Source organism: Balaenoptera ricei, chromosome 1 (genome assembly GCF_028023285.1).
Source record: "Balaenoptera ricei isolate mBalRic1 chromosome 1, mBalRic1.hap2, whole genome shotgun sequence".
NCBI classification, from domain to species: domain Eukaryota; kingdom Metazoa; phylum Chordata; class Mammalia; order Artiodactyla; family Balaenopteridae; genus Balaenoptera; species Balaenoptera ricei.
In genome coordinates this window covers 128,531,449-128,552,009 of record NC_082639.1, presented here as the reverse complement: position 1 = coordinate 128,552,009, position 20,561 = coordinate 128,531,449, and the positions used below count along the sequence as shown (strand labels likewise).

Sequence of the window (20,561 nt, the reverse complement as noted above, 5' to 3'; positions counted from 1 at the left end):
GCATAATCCGCCCAAGGTCGCACATCTACTAAATGGTGAAACCAGGATTTAAATAATGTCCAGTTTAGGGGGGAAAACCGCGGTGGGGTGGGGATGGTGGTGTGCTGAACTGGGCGATTGGGAGTGACATGTATACACTGATGTGTACAAAATTGATGATGGATATAAACAAACAAACAAACAAATAAAAAGTCCAGTTCATCTGACTCCAATTTTCCCCGCAGTGATGCCTCCCAAATTTGGCAAGCTAATATGGACATCCGAGCAGATCAGCCTAGGTAGGACCTGGGTTTGTGGATGAAGGTGATAAACCAGACCCTGGGGCAGATGCATAAGCAATTGTCAGGCTCAAGCCTCAATTCTCTGTCAAAAAAGATCACGCAATTCTTTTTTTTTTTTTTTTTTGCAATTCTTATCTGGCCTGTGTAACCCTAAAACACAGGCCTGTCCCCTTCATATTACCCATTTAAATAAAAAAACCCATGCCTGGGAGGTAACAAGAACCACCAAAGTCACAAAGTTAGCAAGGGGCTCTGCTGGGACTAGAATTCTCCTTTTTTCCATCAGGTTACTCCCCCTGCCCGACACCACCGGGGAGGGGAAGTACAGCTCCCCTGACTTAATAGAGTGTGACTCCTATTACTTCTTAGGAGGGCAAAACCCAGGGAGTCATTTCTCTAGATTCTGCCATTTCCACTTATAGTTCTTGTGACAAGAGTACTGAACTGGATAAACTAAAAATCTGTTTCATGAACCGGAAAAGAGGAAACTTCACAGACTTTGAGGTCAGAAGGCTCTGGGCTGGAGCTTATGAAATTTGACTCTGCCAACGACTTGCTCTGCGACTAGGAGCTAACCCTGGCGTTTCCTGTGTCACTCCTCTTCCGCACGATGGGGACTCAAACCTTAAGTCAGCTTTCATCCCCCTCCTCAGTCACCCACACCCCACTGCCTTGGTTGGGGTCCCGTCAGCTCTAACTCTGCTAGGAACCTTTCTCATCTCTCCCCAACTCTCCATTGCCCCTCACACCACCCACGGGCGACAGCCCTACCTGTTGTCCAGATCAGCAAGACAGTCCTAACAAGCCATGGTGTCTCTGTTTGCGGTACATGCCTTCCTGGGCTGCCTACGCCATCACCCCGCCACATCCAAGTCCAGAACCCACTTCCCCCTCAAAGCCTCCCAAGCTCTCTGGTGGAAGCAAGCCCTCTGCTTCGTGTCCCGCAGAGCTGAATTCACAGGCTCCGCTCTCCCACCAGCAAGCAGTTTGGTGTCTTCAGCACACGTGGAAGGAAGACCTGCAGAGAGAACAACTGACTTTGCTCCCAAGCTGGGTGGACAGAGTGACCAAACCTCCACAGAACTTTCCGGAAAGCGAAGGGTGAGAGAAGCGGGCAGGTGGGACCAGCTGCCCAGAGTTTCAGGCAGAGGGTGTTCCTGCCCCCCCCCCCCCAGATGTCCTACAGTGAGTTCCCATCTTGATTCTGACACCTGTGGGGAAATCATAAGGACCTGAGCATTTAACCAAACTTTTCCCCAGCAAAACCAAAATGTAAACTTCTTATGTCATCTCTGTGACCTCACGAGCCTTTCGTTACCTGAAACAGTAAGTGACTAATCCCTTCTCAGATGTCACCAAATGTTTGGGCAGCAGGACATCCCTGGGACTAGACTGACTCAGTTGGGCTGGGCCACGCAGCCACGAGGCTGCCTCGGGGAAGGCACGGGCCCCAGAATAGGGGAGGGCAGGGGCCTGTCACGGGCCACCGACAGGGCCATCAGAGGCTTTTGGAACGCACCTCTGCGGGAGAGCCGGGTGTCCGCATCTGTGTCCACGAAAAGCTTCATCTGGAACAGGTCTCGCACTTCCTGGGAGTAGAAGGCCAGGATCCCTTCGAAGAGCACCACGTCCGCAGGGTAGACGGTAACCGTCTCCTCCTTCCTGCAAACCAGAGCAGATGATGGGCCGAGCCAGGCGGGGGGAGCCCGGGAGGAGGAAACAAGAGAAGCTGTCTGGGAGTCTGGGGTCCCAGCCCCTTGACTGAAAGGGCGCTGAGAGGGTTTAGCTAACACAGCCTTACAGAGCCCTCACACCACCACGGGAGACCCAAGAATGAGCACCAGGACGGCTGGAGCAAAGGTCTCCTGTGACCAGTTCTTCTGAGCTTTCGCCATAAAGCAGATGGGTAGACACCTTTCTCCTTGGAATAAAAAACCTGCTGTTGGGACCTCCCTGGCGGTCCAGTGGTTAAGACTCTGCGCTTCCAATGCAGGACACGCAGGTTTGGTCCCTGGTCGGGGAACTAAGATCCCACATGCCACACAGCACGGTCAAAAAAACAAAAAAACAAAAAAACCTGCTGTTGAATGAAGAATAAAGACAGACAAAAGAAGATGTGATCACTTTTTTTTTTTTTCCCCCTCCGAAGGCGTCTCCAGGAATGCTCTCAGTCCTGGCATTTATGGAACCTAACACTCTGAACTTTCAAAAACAGAAACTCACAGTTTTCTCCCAACAACTCCACCCCCTCCCCCAGTGCTGAGGCAACTGGGAGGAAGAAGGAAGGGGCAGATGAAGGGAGGGGAAAAGAAAGCTTTAGGTAAGAGGGTGGGAAGGGGAAAGGATTTCTGTGGAGGGAAAGAGTCCCAGTCCTGCCAGGTTTGGCTCTGCCCGGCTCCTACAACTGTCTTCCTTATCAGTAAAGCAGGGACATACATTACCTCATCCATCTACCCACAGGATTGGGAAGCCCAAGGCAGATACTACTGTCAACACGACTTTTCAAAAGCCAGGGGAGTGAAACCAAATGGATAACTGGGGCCTGCTGGGGTCCAGCTCCGCCCTGTCTCAACTTTCACTGCAATCTTATCTTTTGCTTCTGTCGGAAAACCACCTTGCACTTCACCTCAAAATTCACTAAAAGGGAAGTAATGATGCCACTCCAAGGTTTACCACTCACCCTAACTAGCAGACATTTGTGAAGAAACATTTGTGAAGAAAACCAAACAGTTATTTCAAAAGTTCCTTAAGATGATAGGTTTTATCTGTGCAAACACAGTGAAGTCAGCAGCAGCTGGCCACTAAGGAGGGACTTCCTTCCCATAAACATGCTTTGATTCTTTATTGGCTCAGTCCCTTGGGTTCCTGTCTAAATTCTAAGGCAGCACTGCTGGAGCAACTACCAAGGTGGCAGAATATGGAGCATAAAAGACAGAAGAAAAGCACCAGGTTAGTGCAATTAGGAGACTCTCTAGGATGGCGGTATTAATTCTGGATGCACACAGAACCATCTGGGGAGCTTTTAAAAATATTTATACCTGGACCCTACTCCCCTGGGGCTCTGATTTCATTAGTCTGGGGTGGAGCTAGAGCATCGATATTTTTTAAAAGCTCCCCAGGTATTTCTTTTTTTTTTTTTTTTTAAGTCATGAAACTTTATTTACTTAACAGCAGAGGTTCGAAGTATATTGAGCGGATAAAAATACCAGGAGAAACTGCATCCACGCTGATATTGGAGAGACGCCTAACTTCTGTATTTTAGAAACTGACAGATGAAGTAGCAATAAAGAAGGAAATGGAAAGTATGAATAACACAGTTAGCAAGCATGTATGTTTGTGCGTGCACACAACTTTGTACAAAACTTGGAAATACAACTGCAGCAGGCACAAAAATTAACTGTTAGGCCACAATGGAATATTAACCAATTCCAAAAAGTAGAACTCACTTGTGTATTTCTTTTTATTTATCCTGCTTGGGATTTGCTGGGCTTCTTGAATCTGTGGATTTAGTGAGTTTCATTAGTTCTGGGGAAAATTAAGCTACTGTCTCTTCAGATATTGCCTTTATTCTCTTTCTTTCCTTCTCATTAAATATTTTCCAGGTCTTTTCACTGTCTTTCATGTCTCTTAATCTCTTTTCTGTTTTTTTTTTTCTGTCTTTTTCTTTCCTTAATGCATTAATGAATGATTTCTTCAGATCAATCCCCTAGTGTTTGAATTGGGTTTTTTTAGGTCCATTTTGCTGCTAAATATGTCTACTGAGTTTTAAAAACGTGCCATTGTGTTTTCCATTTCTAGAAGCAATGTTCTTTTTCCATATTTGATACATTATTTTTAATTATTTTTCTTTTTTTTTAAATTTACATTTTCTTCTCCCAGTTTCATTGAGATATAATTGACATAAAGCACTGTATAAGTTTAAGGTGTACAACATAATGATTTGACTTACATACATCATGAAATAATTACCACAATAATGGTAATAATGTTTAGTGAACATCTATCATCTCATATAAATGAAATATTTAAAGAAACATTAAAATTAAAGAAATAGAAAAATTTTTTGTGAAGGAACTCAGGATTTAGTCTCTTAACAACTTTCATATATAACGTACAACAGTGATAATTATCTTTATCATGTTGTACATTACATCCCTAGTACTTATTTATCTTATAGCTAGAGTATATACCTTTTGACTATTTAGTTCTCCCTCCCCCTGCAAGCCCATCTCCCCATTTCCCCACCTCCCCCAACTCCCCACACTGGTAGCAATAAGTTTGATCTCTTTTTCTATGAGTTTGTTTTTTGAAGTATAATTGACATACAATACTACGTTAGTTGCTGGTACACAACACAGTGATTTCATATTTCTATACATTTCCAAATCATTACCATGGTAAGTCTAGTTGTCATCTGTCACCATACAAAGATATTACATTATTATTATTGAGTATATTCCCCACATCGTACACTTCATACCTGTGATTCATTTATTTCGTAGCTGGAAGTCTGTACCTCCTAATCTCCCTCACCATTTCTTCTTCCCTTACCCCCTTCTCCTCTGGCAACCACTCGTTTGTTCTCTGTATCTATGATGCTGTTTCTGTTTTCTTGTTTGTTCATTTGTTTTTAGATTCCACATAATATGTGAAATCATACAGTATTTGTCTTTCTCTGTCTGATTGATTTCACTTAGCATAATACCCTCTAAGTCCACCCACGTTGTCGCAAATGACAAGATGTCAGCCCTTTTTTAAAAATGTTCCCCAGGTATGTCTACTGTGCAGCCAGGGTTGAGACACGCCAACCCTAGAAGAATGTCAGGTACTGGAAAACAGGGTGCTCATTGTGGTTTAGGATAAGGAACCAAACTGGGCAGAGTTCAGAAGCAAGATGGATAGAAAAAAGGATCAACGAGTGAGTGAAATAATGAGTCACTCTAGGCAGCTGCCCTGGGCCAAGAAGAGGGCAGAAAGGCTCTGCTGGGAAACAAAACACGTGTGTGGGATTCCTAGGGCTCCATTTGGAATACACAGAGTGAGTGCAATGACCATGCTAATTTACCCAGACTGGCACTGTGTGGCAGTGCTGATCAGCTTGCCTAACTGATAAACACTAAAAAGGAACAGGTGGTTTTCCAACTCAACAGTCATGCCTTTTCAGTCCTGGGACAGTAAGGAGAACAAACTGCCTGCTCTGTGGGTGGTGCCCCAAAAAGTTGAAATCAATCACTTCCCAAGTCCACATGTAGGTCTAGGTGGGAGAAAATTTAGAAATAGCTTAGAGCTAAAAACAACATTTATTGAGCACCTACTAGCCCAGGATGTGCCAGGAACCTATGGTGCAATATTCTGTTTAGGAATTTAGAGATGGGCTGGGAGGTTCACATAAGAAACCTGGAGTATTAGAGCATTTGGGATTACCTAGCCCAACCTTCTCATTTGACAATTATTCCTTACGATAAAGAAGGGGAAGACCAGAGAAAGGTATTTACAGAGAATAGGTGACTTCTCAGTTTCAGCCCAACATTTGTTTGTAGTCACCGTGAAAGACCCATGGGTGGGTTGGGATCAGTTAACCCTGGACAGCTGGGTCCCTCACAAGTGGCCCTTAAGAGTTGGGGGGGACTGCTGTGGTCTTAGGTGGTCACAAAGCTTCATGCAAGAGATGGGCTCTGGGCCACTAAAGAACAGGATTTTAAAATAAAAGGTATGAGAGAGGAATCTGGAGAAAAAAGGGAAACACAGCTGGATGGGCAACTCTGCAGGGTTTTTTTTGTTGTTAATACGTGAACTGGATGGAGCTCGTGCTGCACAAGCTACTCTTCTTCACCTCCTGCCCCCCGACTACACTGGTCAGGCCCTGACTCCTGCCAAGTGCCCTCACTCCACTCCCTTCCATCGGCCCCATATCAGTCTCTCACCTGGGCCACTCCAAGGGCTGCATAAACAGCATTGTGAATCCTCGTTCCTGCCACCAGAATGACCTCTCCATTCCTACATAACTGCCATCTATGGCTCCCTACTGCCAACACGTTTGTCCTCTGGCCCTGGGGCCCATGGTCCTTCCTGATCTGAGGCCTGCCTGCCTCCCAGCCTCCTCCACCTCCTGCCGCTCTCCCCACACACTGACCCCCATCCCTCCACACCTAACCTACTGCAATTCCCCACCAAGCTTGCCCCTGAAATGCCTCCCTACCCATCACCTTGGAAATCCCTTTCCCAACAACTTCTCATGCTTTCCAATGCACAGCTTAAATATCATCTCCTTTACACAACCTGCACTAAATACTCCAGTCCTTCCTCCCTCCTACTCCTCCACATCCCCGTGCCTCAGTCGTCAGGCTGCACTGTAATTCTGTAGCAGTACCCCACCCAGGACCGGAGAGGTGGTGGGCTAGACTGTCTCTTGTCAACTTGACATCACCACCACTCCCCCAAGGCTAGAAACTACAATTCCCAGAATCCCTTTCCCTATATGGTCCCAGCTACTTTGCCAATGGAAAACCTAGAAGATGAAAGTGATTAACACAACACTGTAAATCAACTATACATGAATAAGATAAATTTTTAAAATTAAATTTAAAAAGAACATGAAAGTGAAACAAAATCTGTAATTTTTAGGAGATCATAATAGCTAGACAAGGAAACTGCAGACACTCCATAAGTTCCCACTCAGAGGCTGTGGGCCCGGATGGATGCAGCAGATTCTTGGACTTTGCATGAACTTAGCTTCTTCTCCAGATGGCAGCTCAGGCTGCCATCATTGGGGACGAATGTCTCTGATTCTCTGGCTGCGGCCTCCCAGATCTTTGCTCTCCCAGCCCCCTCATTATTCATGTTAGCTCCAGTTCCCTATTCTAAACACCCCTTTATTCCTGCACAGTCTGTAGAGGTTTGATATAGGAGGCATATCTTGTTCTTTGAATGTCCTGCACAGCAGAATCGGGTCCATAGTAGGAAGTACTTCAGTAGCTACCAGTGAGGGATGAAGGTGAGAACCAAAGCAGCCCGGCTTTCCATCACAATGTGCTCTCTCTTTTCTCCTCCTCCAACCGAATCTTTGCCACACCCTCAAGTTCTGAGAAAGTTCATGAGAAGAGCACAGAACATGTGAGCTAACTGCATTAAAGGCGGAGATGTGTCCTAAAGGAACACACAGGGAGATGAAGATTGGGCTTTTTTTTTCTTTTTTTTAAATTTTTATTTATTTATTTATTTATTTTTGGCTGTGTTGGTTGGGTCTTCTTTTCTGTGCGAGGGCTTTCTCTAGTTGCGGCAAGCGGGGGCCACTCTTCATCGCGGTGCGCGGGCCGCTCACTATCGCGGCCTCTCTTGTTGCGGAGCACAGGCTCCAGACGCGCAGGCTCAGCAGTTGTGGCTCACGGGCCTAGTCGCTCCGCGGCACGCGGGATCCTCCCAGACCAGGGCTCGAACTCGTGTACCCTGCATTGGCAGGCGAATTCTCAACCACTGCGCCACCAGGGAAGCCCCGGGCTTTTAATTATAGAAACATTTGGTAGAAGAAACATTTTAATTATAGAAACATTTGTTTTTAATTATAGAAATATTTGGTATGAAATCTAATTTCCCATTTTAAAAAAATCAACTCAAGAGAAAGTGGGATAAAGAAACCAAGAAGGAAAATGAAAAGCGGGAGGGAGAAACTTTCAAAAGAGCCCAGAGCTAAAAACAACACTTACTGAGCCACTACTAAGGAGCTACACGTGGTGTGACACACCATTTAGGAGTGTCGAGTGTGCCTGGGAGGTCCCCCGAAGGAGACAAAGTGAGCAGAGAGCTCTGTGTAGCTCTGAAGGAGCTCGGGGTCTGGCTAGCAGGAGGGAAGTCCTCCAGAAGCCCCTTCCCACCACTCAAGAGGGAAGGAGGCTGTAATGGAGGTCAAGCCACTCTGCTATTCCTTATTAGGAGCATGAAAATCGACAAATGGAAAGGACAGGTCTGACGTGATTGAGAAGCTCTCTGGTGGGTCTAGTCTTTGGTGACCCCAGTGCCCTCACACCTCCCCACACAGCTCGATCCCAAGTAAACCAGGAGAGCAGAAAGAACAGCTTCCTTTCTTCTTCTTCCTGTTTTTCCTCTACCACACCCCCTTGCGTTTGCTCCAGGAACAACAGCTTGGGCATGTGGATGAGGACGAATGCGCAGTCCCTCACCTGAGTCCAAATTCACAAATCTATCCCTTCAGAGTTAACAGAGCATGATGATCATGATTGGACTGTTCCAGGAAGCACCTGGATGAATTCCTGACGCCGTGCACCTACAGGCATGCTGATGCCACCGCCCTGTCACTGACAGGCTGCAGTGGGCACCAGGCACATGGGGGCGGCGGGGGGGCGGGGGTGCGGGGGCGGGGGGGGGGGGGGAGGAGGGAAGAAGCCTGAAACTTCTGGGGATGCTCTGGGGAGCAACAGGTAACAATCCCCAGCCCAGAGCAGCTCACTTACCGGGAATGGGAGACAAAGTCATACACAGGAATCTGGACTGTTTTCCCTTCGGTGATTTCTCTGAGTGTCTTGAAGATGAGTTCATTGTCAAAGGCATCTGAAGGAAATCAAACTATTAAGATGTTTCTTAATTGTAAAATGATTTCTCCTATAATGATGAACAGGGCATCCCTATAAACCTATTATTTCACATATGTGTATCACACTCTAGAGAAGCATCCCCTCCCCGCAAAAAAGCCAGATTTCTACCCAAAGCAGAATGCGAATTCCCTGCATCTCAAACCAAAGTGTATAAATGAGTTCTGAAAAGTGGATTCTTTTTTTTTTGGCTTGCCATTCCATCTCTGGCCTCAGACATCTCTCTCCTCTCTCTAAATCCAGCATATGATAACCTGGAAAGCATACTCACAACTAGGGGACTGCAGCAGGCATCACAACAAGTTTTGACTTCCACAGTTATAAGAACTCCAAACCAGCTAAAGGGGCAGTGTGCTCATCTGGGACCGTCAGGGCAAAAACCATTCAGGCCGCCATCCTGGACCCTCCACCCCACTCTGCCAGTCGGTGAGTTTAACACACGAGCCATGTACACGCACGTGCTGGGTGCTGGCGGGAGGGTGTGACACAGGCTGCTGCGGATCAGGAGGCGGGAGAACCAGCTGTGTGTGTGTGTGCTAACCTGTGTCTGGCCCACCTGGAGTAATAGGCTTCTCCAAGAGTCACCCTTGTTCAGACACAGATTCTATCAGTATTTAAGGCGCCAAGCACCAGAGGATGCGTTGCAAAGTGCTTCTTTCCTATAAGCCCCACCACAACCCCGCAAGGTACCTATCAGTCCTCCATTTTGTGGATGGGAAACAGAGAGGTTAAGCAACTTCTTCAACCAATCCCCCCCCACACGCCCTTCAATGCCCCGACTCACCCGGGTGATCAAAATTGAACTGGCCCTTCAAGGCTTTGGCCTTCTGCTCTGAAGTGAGGACACGGTAGAAGCTATCCTGGCTCAGGATGACCACCTGCTTCTGGCGATAGTCCACCTCATTCTGTCCCAGGAGCTGCACAATCTTAGCACAAACGGAAGACTGTAAGGAGAGAAGGGAACACCACGGAATAAGGGAGGTCCAGTCACTGAGCTGATGTGTGCGCCCTGAGCAAGGGGGCCTTTGGAAGGAAGAACCCCAAGGCTACCATATCTTGGATGATGCATTAGGGGAAGGGAGGAAACGTCTGCTGAGAAGGAATTCAGGGGCCCCGAAAGTCTCTTCCTCTCTTTCCTTAACACAATTTACTATGCTCAGGTATCACAGTGAAGGCAGGGGGAGGAGGGCAGTAATCTCTAACTCCTCTTCCATAAAGCCTTCCCCAAAGCTACTAATAAAAGGTGACACTATTTTATTCTTCCTTGCTTGCACCCTGGGATAGATACACAAAAAAGACAGCAGAAAGTGGGGAAAGGGCACACTGAGGCTGTGCTGATGGGCCAAAGGGCCTCTGGGTCATGAAGTGACTGGGCATTTGCTAGACATCTCACAGCCCCTGCACATCTCTTTATGCCAAAGGAATCTCATAGCAGAGAGCTTGACTGGTTGGCGGTAAGGCCAAGGTCATGGCTTCCATCCTACTTCTGTTTGTTTCTTTTGCTCTGGTCCAGACCCGTGGACTTCATCGCCCTCACAGTACCCCGGGCAGCCTTGTCACACATGTGTGCCCCTGCTTTTAGAGCTGGAGACATAAACATAACCAATACCTGAAACAACCTAGGGGTATCCCAACTAAGAGTACGGACGCCAGTTCCAGATGAACTCAAACCTACGTGCTTTGTGTTGTGTTGCTAGTAATACACATATCTGACTCCTTTTCTCTCCAATAACATACGCTCTTTGTAAAAGGAAAATTATAAAACCAAGTGCATTCAAAAGAATGAGATAGTGAAAGATTGTATTTACCAAATAACTCTTTTCTTTTTTTTTTTTCATTTGATACAAAGATTATTTGAAAAATAAGAATGTCTACATTACAAAACCTCTAGAAGCTGTAACTCAAGCCCCCTCTGGAACTGGGTGACCTAATTACAAGCGATGAAAAAATGAGCAGTTAGAGGTTTCTTGGGCTCAGCCTTAGAAGCCTTACTATTGAACTTATTTTACCAACTGATTTTACAGGGAAAAACCAGGAAACTTTTAAAAATTCTTATGAAGAATGTATTTGATTTGTCCAAGCATAAGGAAAACTGGTCATTCCTGTTGTACTAGCAAGTGTAAATTAAAACTATTTTGAATTATACTCCAATAAAGATGTTAAAAAAAAAAAAAAACTATTTTGCACAATATGTCCTGTTGTACACGTGGTGAAACACACTGCCATATTATAAAGATCTGTGGGGGAAACATATTTTGACTCAACTGTTAATTATTAGAAAATTATTTTATGACACTTTTACACATTAACACACAAAAAAGCATTTAAAACTACTTAGGATTTTTGGAACTACAGATGTGCCAAAAGAAAAAAAAAAAAAAGAATCACAGGAAGGCATAAAGCTTGCACATGACTTAAACTACATTCAAAAATGAAAATGCTACAACAGAATCAAAGGTTCTATGCAATCAAAACCTCTAAGTTTTTAAACATGTATAGGCCCATAATTTCCTTTTCCTAGCTTCCATCTGCTTCTTACATCACAAGGCTATGAGAGGGCAACGTTTATACCTGCAGCCTTCACTAGTAGATAGAATTCCTTCCAGAAGTCCAAAGAACAAAAATGAAAACAGGGATTCATGGAGCCAGATATATATAATCTATCAGGTTATTCAAATAATGGTATTTTTTTATTTGTAGCTAAAACACATTAAATGTGGTTTTTTTTTTTACTAAGAATAGTAATCCCACCACTGCCAGGAAAGCATATAAGGAAGTTACACTGCTTAATTTCACAGATAAACCATCATTTCCCTTAACCCAGGCACAACCTAGGACAGAACCTATCCAATGGCCAATAAAACTGGTTAATGAACATACAATAGGTACAATTCTAGAACATCAGTGCTCATTACACTCTCTATCAAGAGTAAAGATGGCTGGGGAATTCCCTGGTGGTCCAGTAGTTAGGACTCAGCGCTTTCACTGCCGGGGCCTGGGTTCGATCCCTGGTCGGGGAACTAAGATCCTGAAAGCCACGTGGCGTGGCCAAAGCAAAGCAAACAAACAAACAAAAAAAGAGAGTAAAGATGGCTGTTTTGTTGGTCCACAGCTGCTTGTCTCAGCTCTATGTTTTCAAGGACTGAGCTGGTGATCGTTCTTTCCACAAACATACCACAACCAACTGCTAACATTTTAACTGATTATTGGTTAGGTGTCAGGCCCTAGGCCAAGTGCTCCATTACAGCTACCCCCCAGAAGTCATAAGTGTTACCCTTCACAGATGTGGACACCAAATTAAAGGACTTGGTTACAGTCATACAATCCTGGTTCCTTTCCTCTTCAACTTAAAAGTAGTCAGGGACTTCCCTGGTGGCGCAGTGGTTAAGAATCCGCCTGCCAATGCAGGGGACACGGGTTCGAGCCCTGGTCCAGGAAGATCCCACATGCCATGGATGCAACTAAGCCCGTGTGCCACAACTACTGAGCCTGCTCTCTAGAGCCTGCGAGTCACAACTACTGAGCCCGTGTGCCACAACTACTGAAGCCCGTGTGCCTAGAGCCCGTGCTCCGCCACAAGAGAAGCCACCAAAATGAGAAGCCCGCGTGAGCAATGAAGAGTAGTTCCCACTCGCTGCAACTAGAGAAAGCCTACACGCAACAACAAAGACCCAATGCAGCCCAAAATAAATATAAATAAAATAAATAAATTTATTAAAAAAAAAAAAGTAGCCAGAAGTGGGGGGTGGGATAAATTAGGAGTTTGGGATTAACATATATACACTACTACATATAAAATAGACAAATGACAAGGATTTACTGTATAGCACAAGCAACTATATATATTCAATATCTTGTAATACCTATAATGGAAAAGAATCTGAAAAATAGATATAGATATATGTATAAGTGAATCACTTTGCTGCACACCTGGAACGAACACGACACTGTAAGTCAACTATGCTTCAAAAGAAAAAAAAAAAAAAAGGTAGTCAGAAGTTCCAAGCAGAAGAAACCCTTTTATCATTCAGGAGATAAACACCACTGCATGAACAAGCAAAGAAACACTTGCCTGTAGGTTAATTTAGATTTTTCTAGTATTTTCTTCTTTCTGGAACTTGTTAAAGCTGGGCCCAAAATATCTAGATAACTGTCAAATCGGGGCGACAGATACTTGGGGAGGGGTTCATTGCTTCTACTGGTTCTTAGGTTTGAATCTTCACACAATCAGGAGGAAGAAGTCATACAGAGGACGTCTGCAATGAGTGAATGGTTTTTTCCTTACTGAAGGTCCTCCTTTTATGTCTCCTTCACTTTAATTTCCCTTTTCTCTAACCCTACCCTTTTCAAAAGGATGAAATGGAGCTGCAAGGTGTCTTGTTCCCTCAAGAAAGGAAGTAAGTCATTAATGACTAGGGTTTGAGAAGAAGGCAGGCAATCATGAGCTTGTAGAATGCTAAAAATGGGAGACAGCGCAATTGCTGTGGTGAGCTAAGACTTATTAAATAATTATAGTCACAAAACCACAAGTACCATATGATCCCACTCAGGAGGTATGTAGAGTAGCCAAACTCATAGAAACAGAAGGTAGAATGGAGGTTGCCAGGGGCTGGGGGAGGCGGGGTAGTGGGGAGCTGTGTAATGGATATAGTTTCAGTGTTACATGATGAAAAAGTTCTGGAGATTGGGTGTCCAACAATGTGAATATACTTAACACTACTGAAACGTACACTTAAACATGGTTTAAGATGGTAAATTTTATGTTATGTATATTTTACCACAATTAAAAATAATAATTATTATTATAAGAAGAGTCCACATTTAAGGGGCAGTTTCTCGCTATGTGCTGATACTGGGCTCAACATTTTTAAATCATCCCATTTACTTATTACAACCGTGTGTGCTGGCCATTATTATTATACCCACTCTACTTATGGTGAAGCCTGAGGTGAAGTGACTTCCCCAAGTCAAGTGGCAGTGGAGCCAGGATTCCAACGCGAGGAGTCCAACCCCAGAGCCCACCCTCCTTCCAGCTGCACCTCCCAGGCAAACTGGTACCACCCGTGGGGCTGGAGGTAAACTCAGTTTTGCATGGTATCTCCACATGAACCGCGATGTATCCAGAATGTCTTCTGTCCCTGCCACTTCTACTATACTATTTTAAAAGAAGAGGGGGTGGGGGACAGGACACACAGCCACAAGCCAGCTGGGGTTGCTGTCTGAATACAAAGTTAAGATCAATGAGGTTAGCTTTAGAAAAGGAAAAAAAGAAATCATATGGAAGACTCAGGGAAGGTGATTTACAATTTCTTCACTCCTGTGCCATTTTGAAGATATTATCTCAATTGTTTTACAACAAGATACTATTTTACCTTTTTTTTTTCTTAATGAGAAAACTGAAGCTTAGAGATTTCAATCAAGCTAAATGACTTGCTCAAGGTCATGGAGCCTAATCTCAAGCCACAGATCTTCTAATTGCAAAGGCACAATTCTTTTCACTATTCCAAACTGAAGCAGTTTTGGCATCAGCCCCAATACTCTCTATAAGTTTACTCCACTTCCAGAGAACAGGGAGGGAACTGGTTAGAAACGTAATTCTGTTTTGTCCCACTGTATCATTAAAGTCAACTTTCATAGAATTTCATGTGACTCAAGGCAGGCAAGTGATATCAAAAAGAAGCTAAAAGTACACACACACACACACACACACACACACACACACACACGCTCAAGGTATTTGGAACTTAAATTTGGATTATATTCAACAAATCCAGCTGTTAGGAGCCAGAAATTTGGAGGGCCCGGAAAATTCTCTGAAGAAAAATCTGTAGGACTAAATCTCACAAACAACTACAGTGATGGAGAACAACTCACAATGACTTTAAGATTCTTTCCCACATTGTAATTCCAAGAACATGTCAACACTGGACTTCATCATTAGGCCAGTCCACCAGATGTGCTAACCAATATGGCGGACTCCCTTCTCGGGGACACTTCCCATTCATTCGGGAAGACCCAGGAGCAGTCAGTCAACAGCCAATCAACAGGCCCTTCAAGCTAGCGGTTTCCAACAGGGCAGCTGGTGAGTCTGCACAGGTTCCCATATTGCTATAGGAAGTACAGCAATTCTCTAAACTGATTCTCACGTAGGAGGTGGCTCAGACAGCCTAGACACCACCTTAGTGTGCCATTTCTAGTGTGTGTGTGTCTTCTAAGATCTTCCTTAAGATCCTCTTGTCCAATCCCAATATTGCCAAATGAGGAAAACAAACGGAACAAACAGAGCAAATGAGCTCTGGTGGCCTTTTTGTTGGGTGAACCACCAACCACCCCAACACATAATCTGGATGGAGCCCAAGGTGGTCAGCTGAGAGCAACATAGCTCAGCCCTACAGAGGGCTTCAGGCTGGGTGTGTCCCCAGGGGACGGGGTTGGTATTTCTCATGCGCAACCTTACGGAAGAGTACAGGCTGAGGGTTATGCTGCCCAGCATGCAAGAATCGCATCAAGCTGTCTGTCCCGCTCAGAGTGAGCTGCTTCATTATCAGAGGGAGCGCTGCTGAGATGGAGGAAAACCTAGCAACCACACAGCACGCAGCTTAAAATAGTCAGCCAGCTCCAGGTGAGGCACCTGACTCATCACTCCCTCCCCACCCTTCAGAATGGGTTGTGGGCATCTGTTAACACCTGCCCTGAAGGCACCACCCAGCAGCTAAGAGTGCAAGAAGGCCAGATGCTTAGCCTCCTCAGGCAGGAAGACCCCATCTAACTCCGTCACTCTGGGACTGGGTACAAGTCACCTCGATAACTCTTAAAAGCAGCTTTCCCTGTCACTATCATCAAGTAAGAAACACACCGCTGGAACCTCCCTGGTGGTGCAGTGGTTAAGAATCTGCCTGCCAATGCAGGGGACACGGGCTCGATCCCTGGTCGGGAAGATCCCACATGCCGCGGAGCAACGAAGCCCGTGCGCCACAACTACTGAGCCTGCGCTCTAGAGCCCACGAGCCACAACTACTGAAGCCCGCGCGCCTAGAGCCCGTGCTCTGTAACGAGAGAAGCCACCGCAATGAGAAGTCTGCACACTGCAATGAAGACCCAACACAGCCAAAAATAAATTAAGTTTAAAAAAAAAAAAAAGAAAAAAGAAACACACCACTAGGGCTTCCCTGGTGGCGCAGTGGTTGAGAATCTGCCTGCTAATGCAGGGGACACGGGTTGAGCCCTGGTCTGGGAAGATCCCACATGCCGCGGGGCAACTGGGCCCGTGAGCCACAACTGCTGAGCCTGCGCGTCTGGAGCCTGTGCTCCGCAATGGGAGAGGCCGCGATAGTGAGAGGCCCGCGCACCGCGATGAAGAGTGGCCCCCGCTTGCCACAACTAGAGAAAGCCCTCGCAAGAAACGAAGACCCAACACGGCCAAAAATAAACAAATAAATTAAATAAATAAATAAATAAATGTAGCTATTAATAAAAAAAAAATTAAAAAAAAAAAAAAAAAGAAACACACCACTAACTTATATGGTGCTCAGCACGGCCCCCAGACATTCCATCACACCTTTGGGGGCTGGGGTTGCTCCCCATGTAGCTCAGAAGCTCTAATGTACAAGTATGAGAAAACCAAAGCCCCAGTAATTTGCCCTGAGACAGAACAGAGCTCAAATCTGCTGACTCAATTCCTGGTCAAGCCAACTATATGGAAGCAATAGGCAGGTGTCACTCAATGCTTCCCTGGGAATATCGGTAAGGCCAACCAGCCTTGGGTCCATAGATGACCCCAGAACCCATGCACTGCTAAATGGGTTCTCCTAGCTACAACTACAATACCACCACCACATACACATACACACACAAATAAATAAGATCTAAATCAGAAACTCACTAAGTTGTTATGTGATAAAAAGGGTCTTAGACATCAAGAGGTAGCCACAGATCAGTTCAATCACTAAGAGGCGTTGGTGAGCATAGCTGCCTTACAGTAACTAAGAGCTCCTGGAACACAGGAACCAGTTACGACTCAGCTTTTATTCCCAGGGCCTGGCAGGCCTTGGCACCTGGGGGGCTCACTCAGATGTAGTTAAATGGATGACCACAGGAAATGTCTGAATTGATGGCCCAACAGTTTTCTTTTTCCTTCAGACCTGGAATTTCAAAAATATAGTTTGCCCTGCTCATCCTTAACATCAGCCTTGATTCCATCCTAAAACATATCACATACTCAGGAAGAGAGACAACTAGTTGTGTACCCAAATCTTAGCCCCCGAGTTTTAGCTGCGCACATGACTACATTTCCCAGCCTCCCTTACAGCCTGTGATTGTACTAAGTTCTGACCAATTAGACCAATTGTGAAATGGAAGCTTCTAGAATCTCCTAAAAGGATAAGGGTCCCCCTTTTGACTCTCTCTTTCCTGTTGGCTGGAATGAAGACTTGATTGCTGGAGCTCAAGTGGCCACACTGTAGGATTGATATCATGCTAACTAAGGGTAGTGAAGCAGCTAAATAAAGGAGCCACAGACTCAAAGGATCATGGAACTAAGATAGGAATGAGGTAAATTATCTTGTTTAAACCCTGTTGTTTGAAGTTTTCTGTCTCTTTCAACTTAAGTAATCCTAATGTCAACACCCACATGCCCAGTATACCTTAGTGTAAATGTCCTCTTGAAAGCTGCAGTAATTCTCCTGTCCTGGGCCAAGAGTCTGCCTTATTCATCACAGGCGTCACGAGCATCCCCTCAGACAAGTAATTTCTTTGTGAGTTTTAAAAAGGTGAGGTGAGGAGCATTTTGCCTGGACCAATGTTCCCAGACTACTGCGCACCTCTCTGCCACCTGCCAGTCTCTTTCTCTGTATTTACCCTGATGTGTCAGAGTGGAGTTAAACATCCTCCTCATCTTTTAGCACATTACTTGTGCTGCAGGCCAAGCACTCCATAGAGGAAGCTGCAGCTGGGAGGGGGGGAACCAGATTATAAACAGGACTAGATGAAAACGCCCCACAATGGAAGCTCTCACTTGTGTGCGTGTGTGTGTGTGTGTGTTTAAATTGCAGTATTAATTGCTTTACGATGTTGTATTAGTTTCTGCTGTACAACAAAATGAATCAGCTATATGTATACATATGTCCTCTCCCTCTTGGACCTCCCTCCCCCGCCGCATCCCACCCATCTAGGTCATCACAGAGCACAGTTTTAATTCCTGATCCGTGTTGGTACTGCAAAGGTAGTCCAGCCTAGAAAATCCCAGGTATTAGCCTGCAGCTGAGAAAAATTCTAGCTGATCACCAGTCACCAATATAAACATATTCCCAGGACTTTTCAGTGAATTGTCCATCTAAGCTCTATTCCTAGCAAAGACATTTAAAATAATTCACTTCTGGGTTTGTAAAATTACCTAGTTGGCTCTGTTCTCTTTGGAGTCACGAGCCCCTGCAGAGAAACCCCCTCAAAGAACACTCACTCATGAAATTAAACTTGTTTAGAATCAACTGAGGGATGATGAACAATAGCTAACAAACAGACGCCAGGAACTGTTCTAAGGACTTTACATTTACTATTTTATTTAATCCTCAAACCAACTCTATGAGGTGCGTGGTCTTACTGTGCCCATCTTACATACAGGAAATGGAGGTACAGAGGTAGATTAAGTGACTTGGCCCAAGATCACACAGCGAGAGAGCAGCTGAGCCGGTCTTCACATTCAGGCAGGCTGGCTTCAGGACGCCGGCTCTTAACAACCACACACACCGCCTGCCTTGCCACTGCATCAGAAGGGGACAGAAACCTCTTCTCTTCCCGAGAGCCACAGTGACCCTACAACACAGGTGCAGTGTCCACAACAAAAAATACAGGAGCTGCCAGGAACAGAACACTTTCAGCATGGCTCTGTAATTTCCTCCCCTCGGGCTCCAAAGCACAGGCTTGCTGGACTTCCTTAGAAGTTAGTTTTCCTGAGAAATATTTTACTAGGAAAAGAGTAAGACAAGTCACTTCTGATCCCCCACTTTGTTGTATACTTGAAACTAACACAACACTGTAAAATAACTATACTTCAGTTAAAAAAACTCAGGCAAAACATCAGGCAAGGGGCTTCCCTGGTGGCGCAGTTGTTAAGAATCCGCCTGCCAATGCAGGGGACACGGGTTCGAGCCTTGGTCCCGGAAGATCCCACATGCCGCGGAGCAGCTGGGCCCGTGAGCCACAGTTACTGAGCCTGCGCGTCTGGAGCCTGTGCTCCGCAACAAGAGAGGCCGCGATAGTGAGAGGCCCGCGCACCGCGATGAAGAGTGGCCCCCGCTTGCCACAAGTAGAGAAAGCCCTTGCACAGAAACGAAGACCCAACACAGCCATAAATAAATAAATAAATAAAATTTAAAAAGAGATAAGCAAAACATTCTCTCTATAAATTTGATCTCTAAAAAAAAAAAACATCAGGCAAGACAGGACTGTGCTTGTGCTCAAGTGGCGATGCAGGCCTCACCACCGGGTTACAATTATTCGGTATAAAACAATGATTGATTTCAGCCTCCTCTTGCTGATTCTGAGCCTGAATATGGAATCTGTGGACACTTCTTTGTATTCCCCGCAGGACAAACACAAAAGGCACCACCACCACTCTCCCCACTCCTAAAAAAATGGAATGCATCTAGGCTTATTGCTAGCTTCGATGAATTTGCTCCTTATGAAGCCCTCTGCAAAAGGTAGAAGCAAGAGGAGGCATGCTGGAGGGTCAATTCTCACTGCCTCATGGGTGCAAGTGAGGCTGGATCTCTTTTCTTCCCCTTTTACTTGAGGGGCAGGAGGCAAGCTGAGATGGTAAAACCCAGCCAACCGAACCCCCTGTCCGAGGAAAAGCTGAGCACGTCTTTGGACAAGGGGTGCCAAAGCCCACCCACTTCGTACAGTTTGGCTTACGAAGCAAGGATAATATGCCTATTACAGAAATTATGGCCCAGGACTTGAAGTCCTTCTGGAGAGAGGCACAAAAAAGAAAGCTGACTTCCCCCTGTTTTTAAAAAATGAATGGATAAAAAGGCGAGGACAATGTGCCAGTTGGATCCTTGGCTGAATCTTTGCAAATTGAAGGCCACACATGGGTAAACGTTTAACGTGGACTAAACAGCACAAGACTGCTTTGTTGTACAAAGCATATTTGAGTTAACTCTTCCTTTCCAGTAATCCTTATCCAAATTGTGGAAAACCAGAAGTTAGACTATCTGGCGGTCAAAAGATGTTTTTTTTTTTTTTAAATTTTCTCTTTAGGGTTCCTCTAGCACCTGCGTCTAACTGCAGCACAGCAGGGAGAGGAAACGAAAAGCGTGTGCCACGCACCCACTTCTCCTTCCTTTTGGAAAGTCTCTTTCACTGTCCTTGAAAACCAAACTTCCCACTTATTCCTCATAGCGTCTGAAGAAAGGGGTTCAAATCCTCTATTAAGAGATTCAATTGCCTCAAGTTATCCCTTCCAGATTTTGATGGATTCATCATTCATCAACTACCTCCTTGGCCCCCAAACTCCTCTGGAATCCAAAAATAAATAAATAAAAGAATTCCCAAAGCTACACACCATGTTACTCTACAAAGTATGATGAGTTTACCACAATGTAAATCATCATAAGTCATCAGGGCTAATCTACTGTTGGCAGATAAGAGGCGTTAAAGCACATATCCTTTGCAG

The 20,561-nt window shown here is 45.3% G+C and overlaps 1 protein-coding gene across 4 annotated transcripts in view; it reads right to left on the bottom strand.

Moving 5' to 3' along the window:
- UCK2 (uridine-cytidine kinase 2) overlaps positions 1-20,561 on the bottom strand; it is a 79,349-nt gene that overhangs the window by 11,800 nt on the left and 46,988 nt on the right. For all 4 annotated transcript variants that reach the window (XM_059935389.1, XM_059935409.1, XM_059935400.1 and 1 more), the window contains 3 exons: positions 9,672-9,831; positions 8,750-8,846; positions 1,801-1,943 (listed from right to left, as the gene is read on the bottom strand). In XM_059935389.1, the coding sequence (XP_059791372.1) occupies positions 1,801-1,943; positions 8,750-8,846; positions 9,672-9,831 (400 nt within the window). The remainder of the gene's footprint in view (positions 1-1,800; positions 1,944-8,749; positions 8,847-9,671; positions 9,832-20,561) is intronic.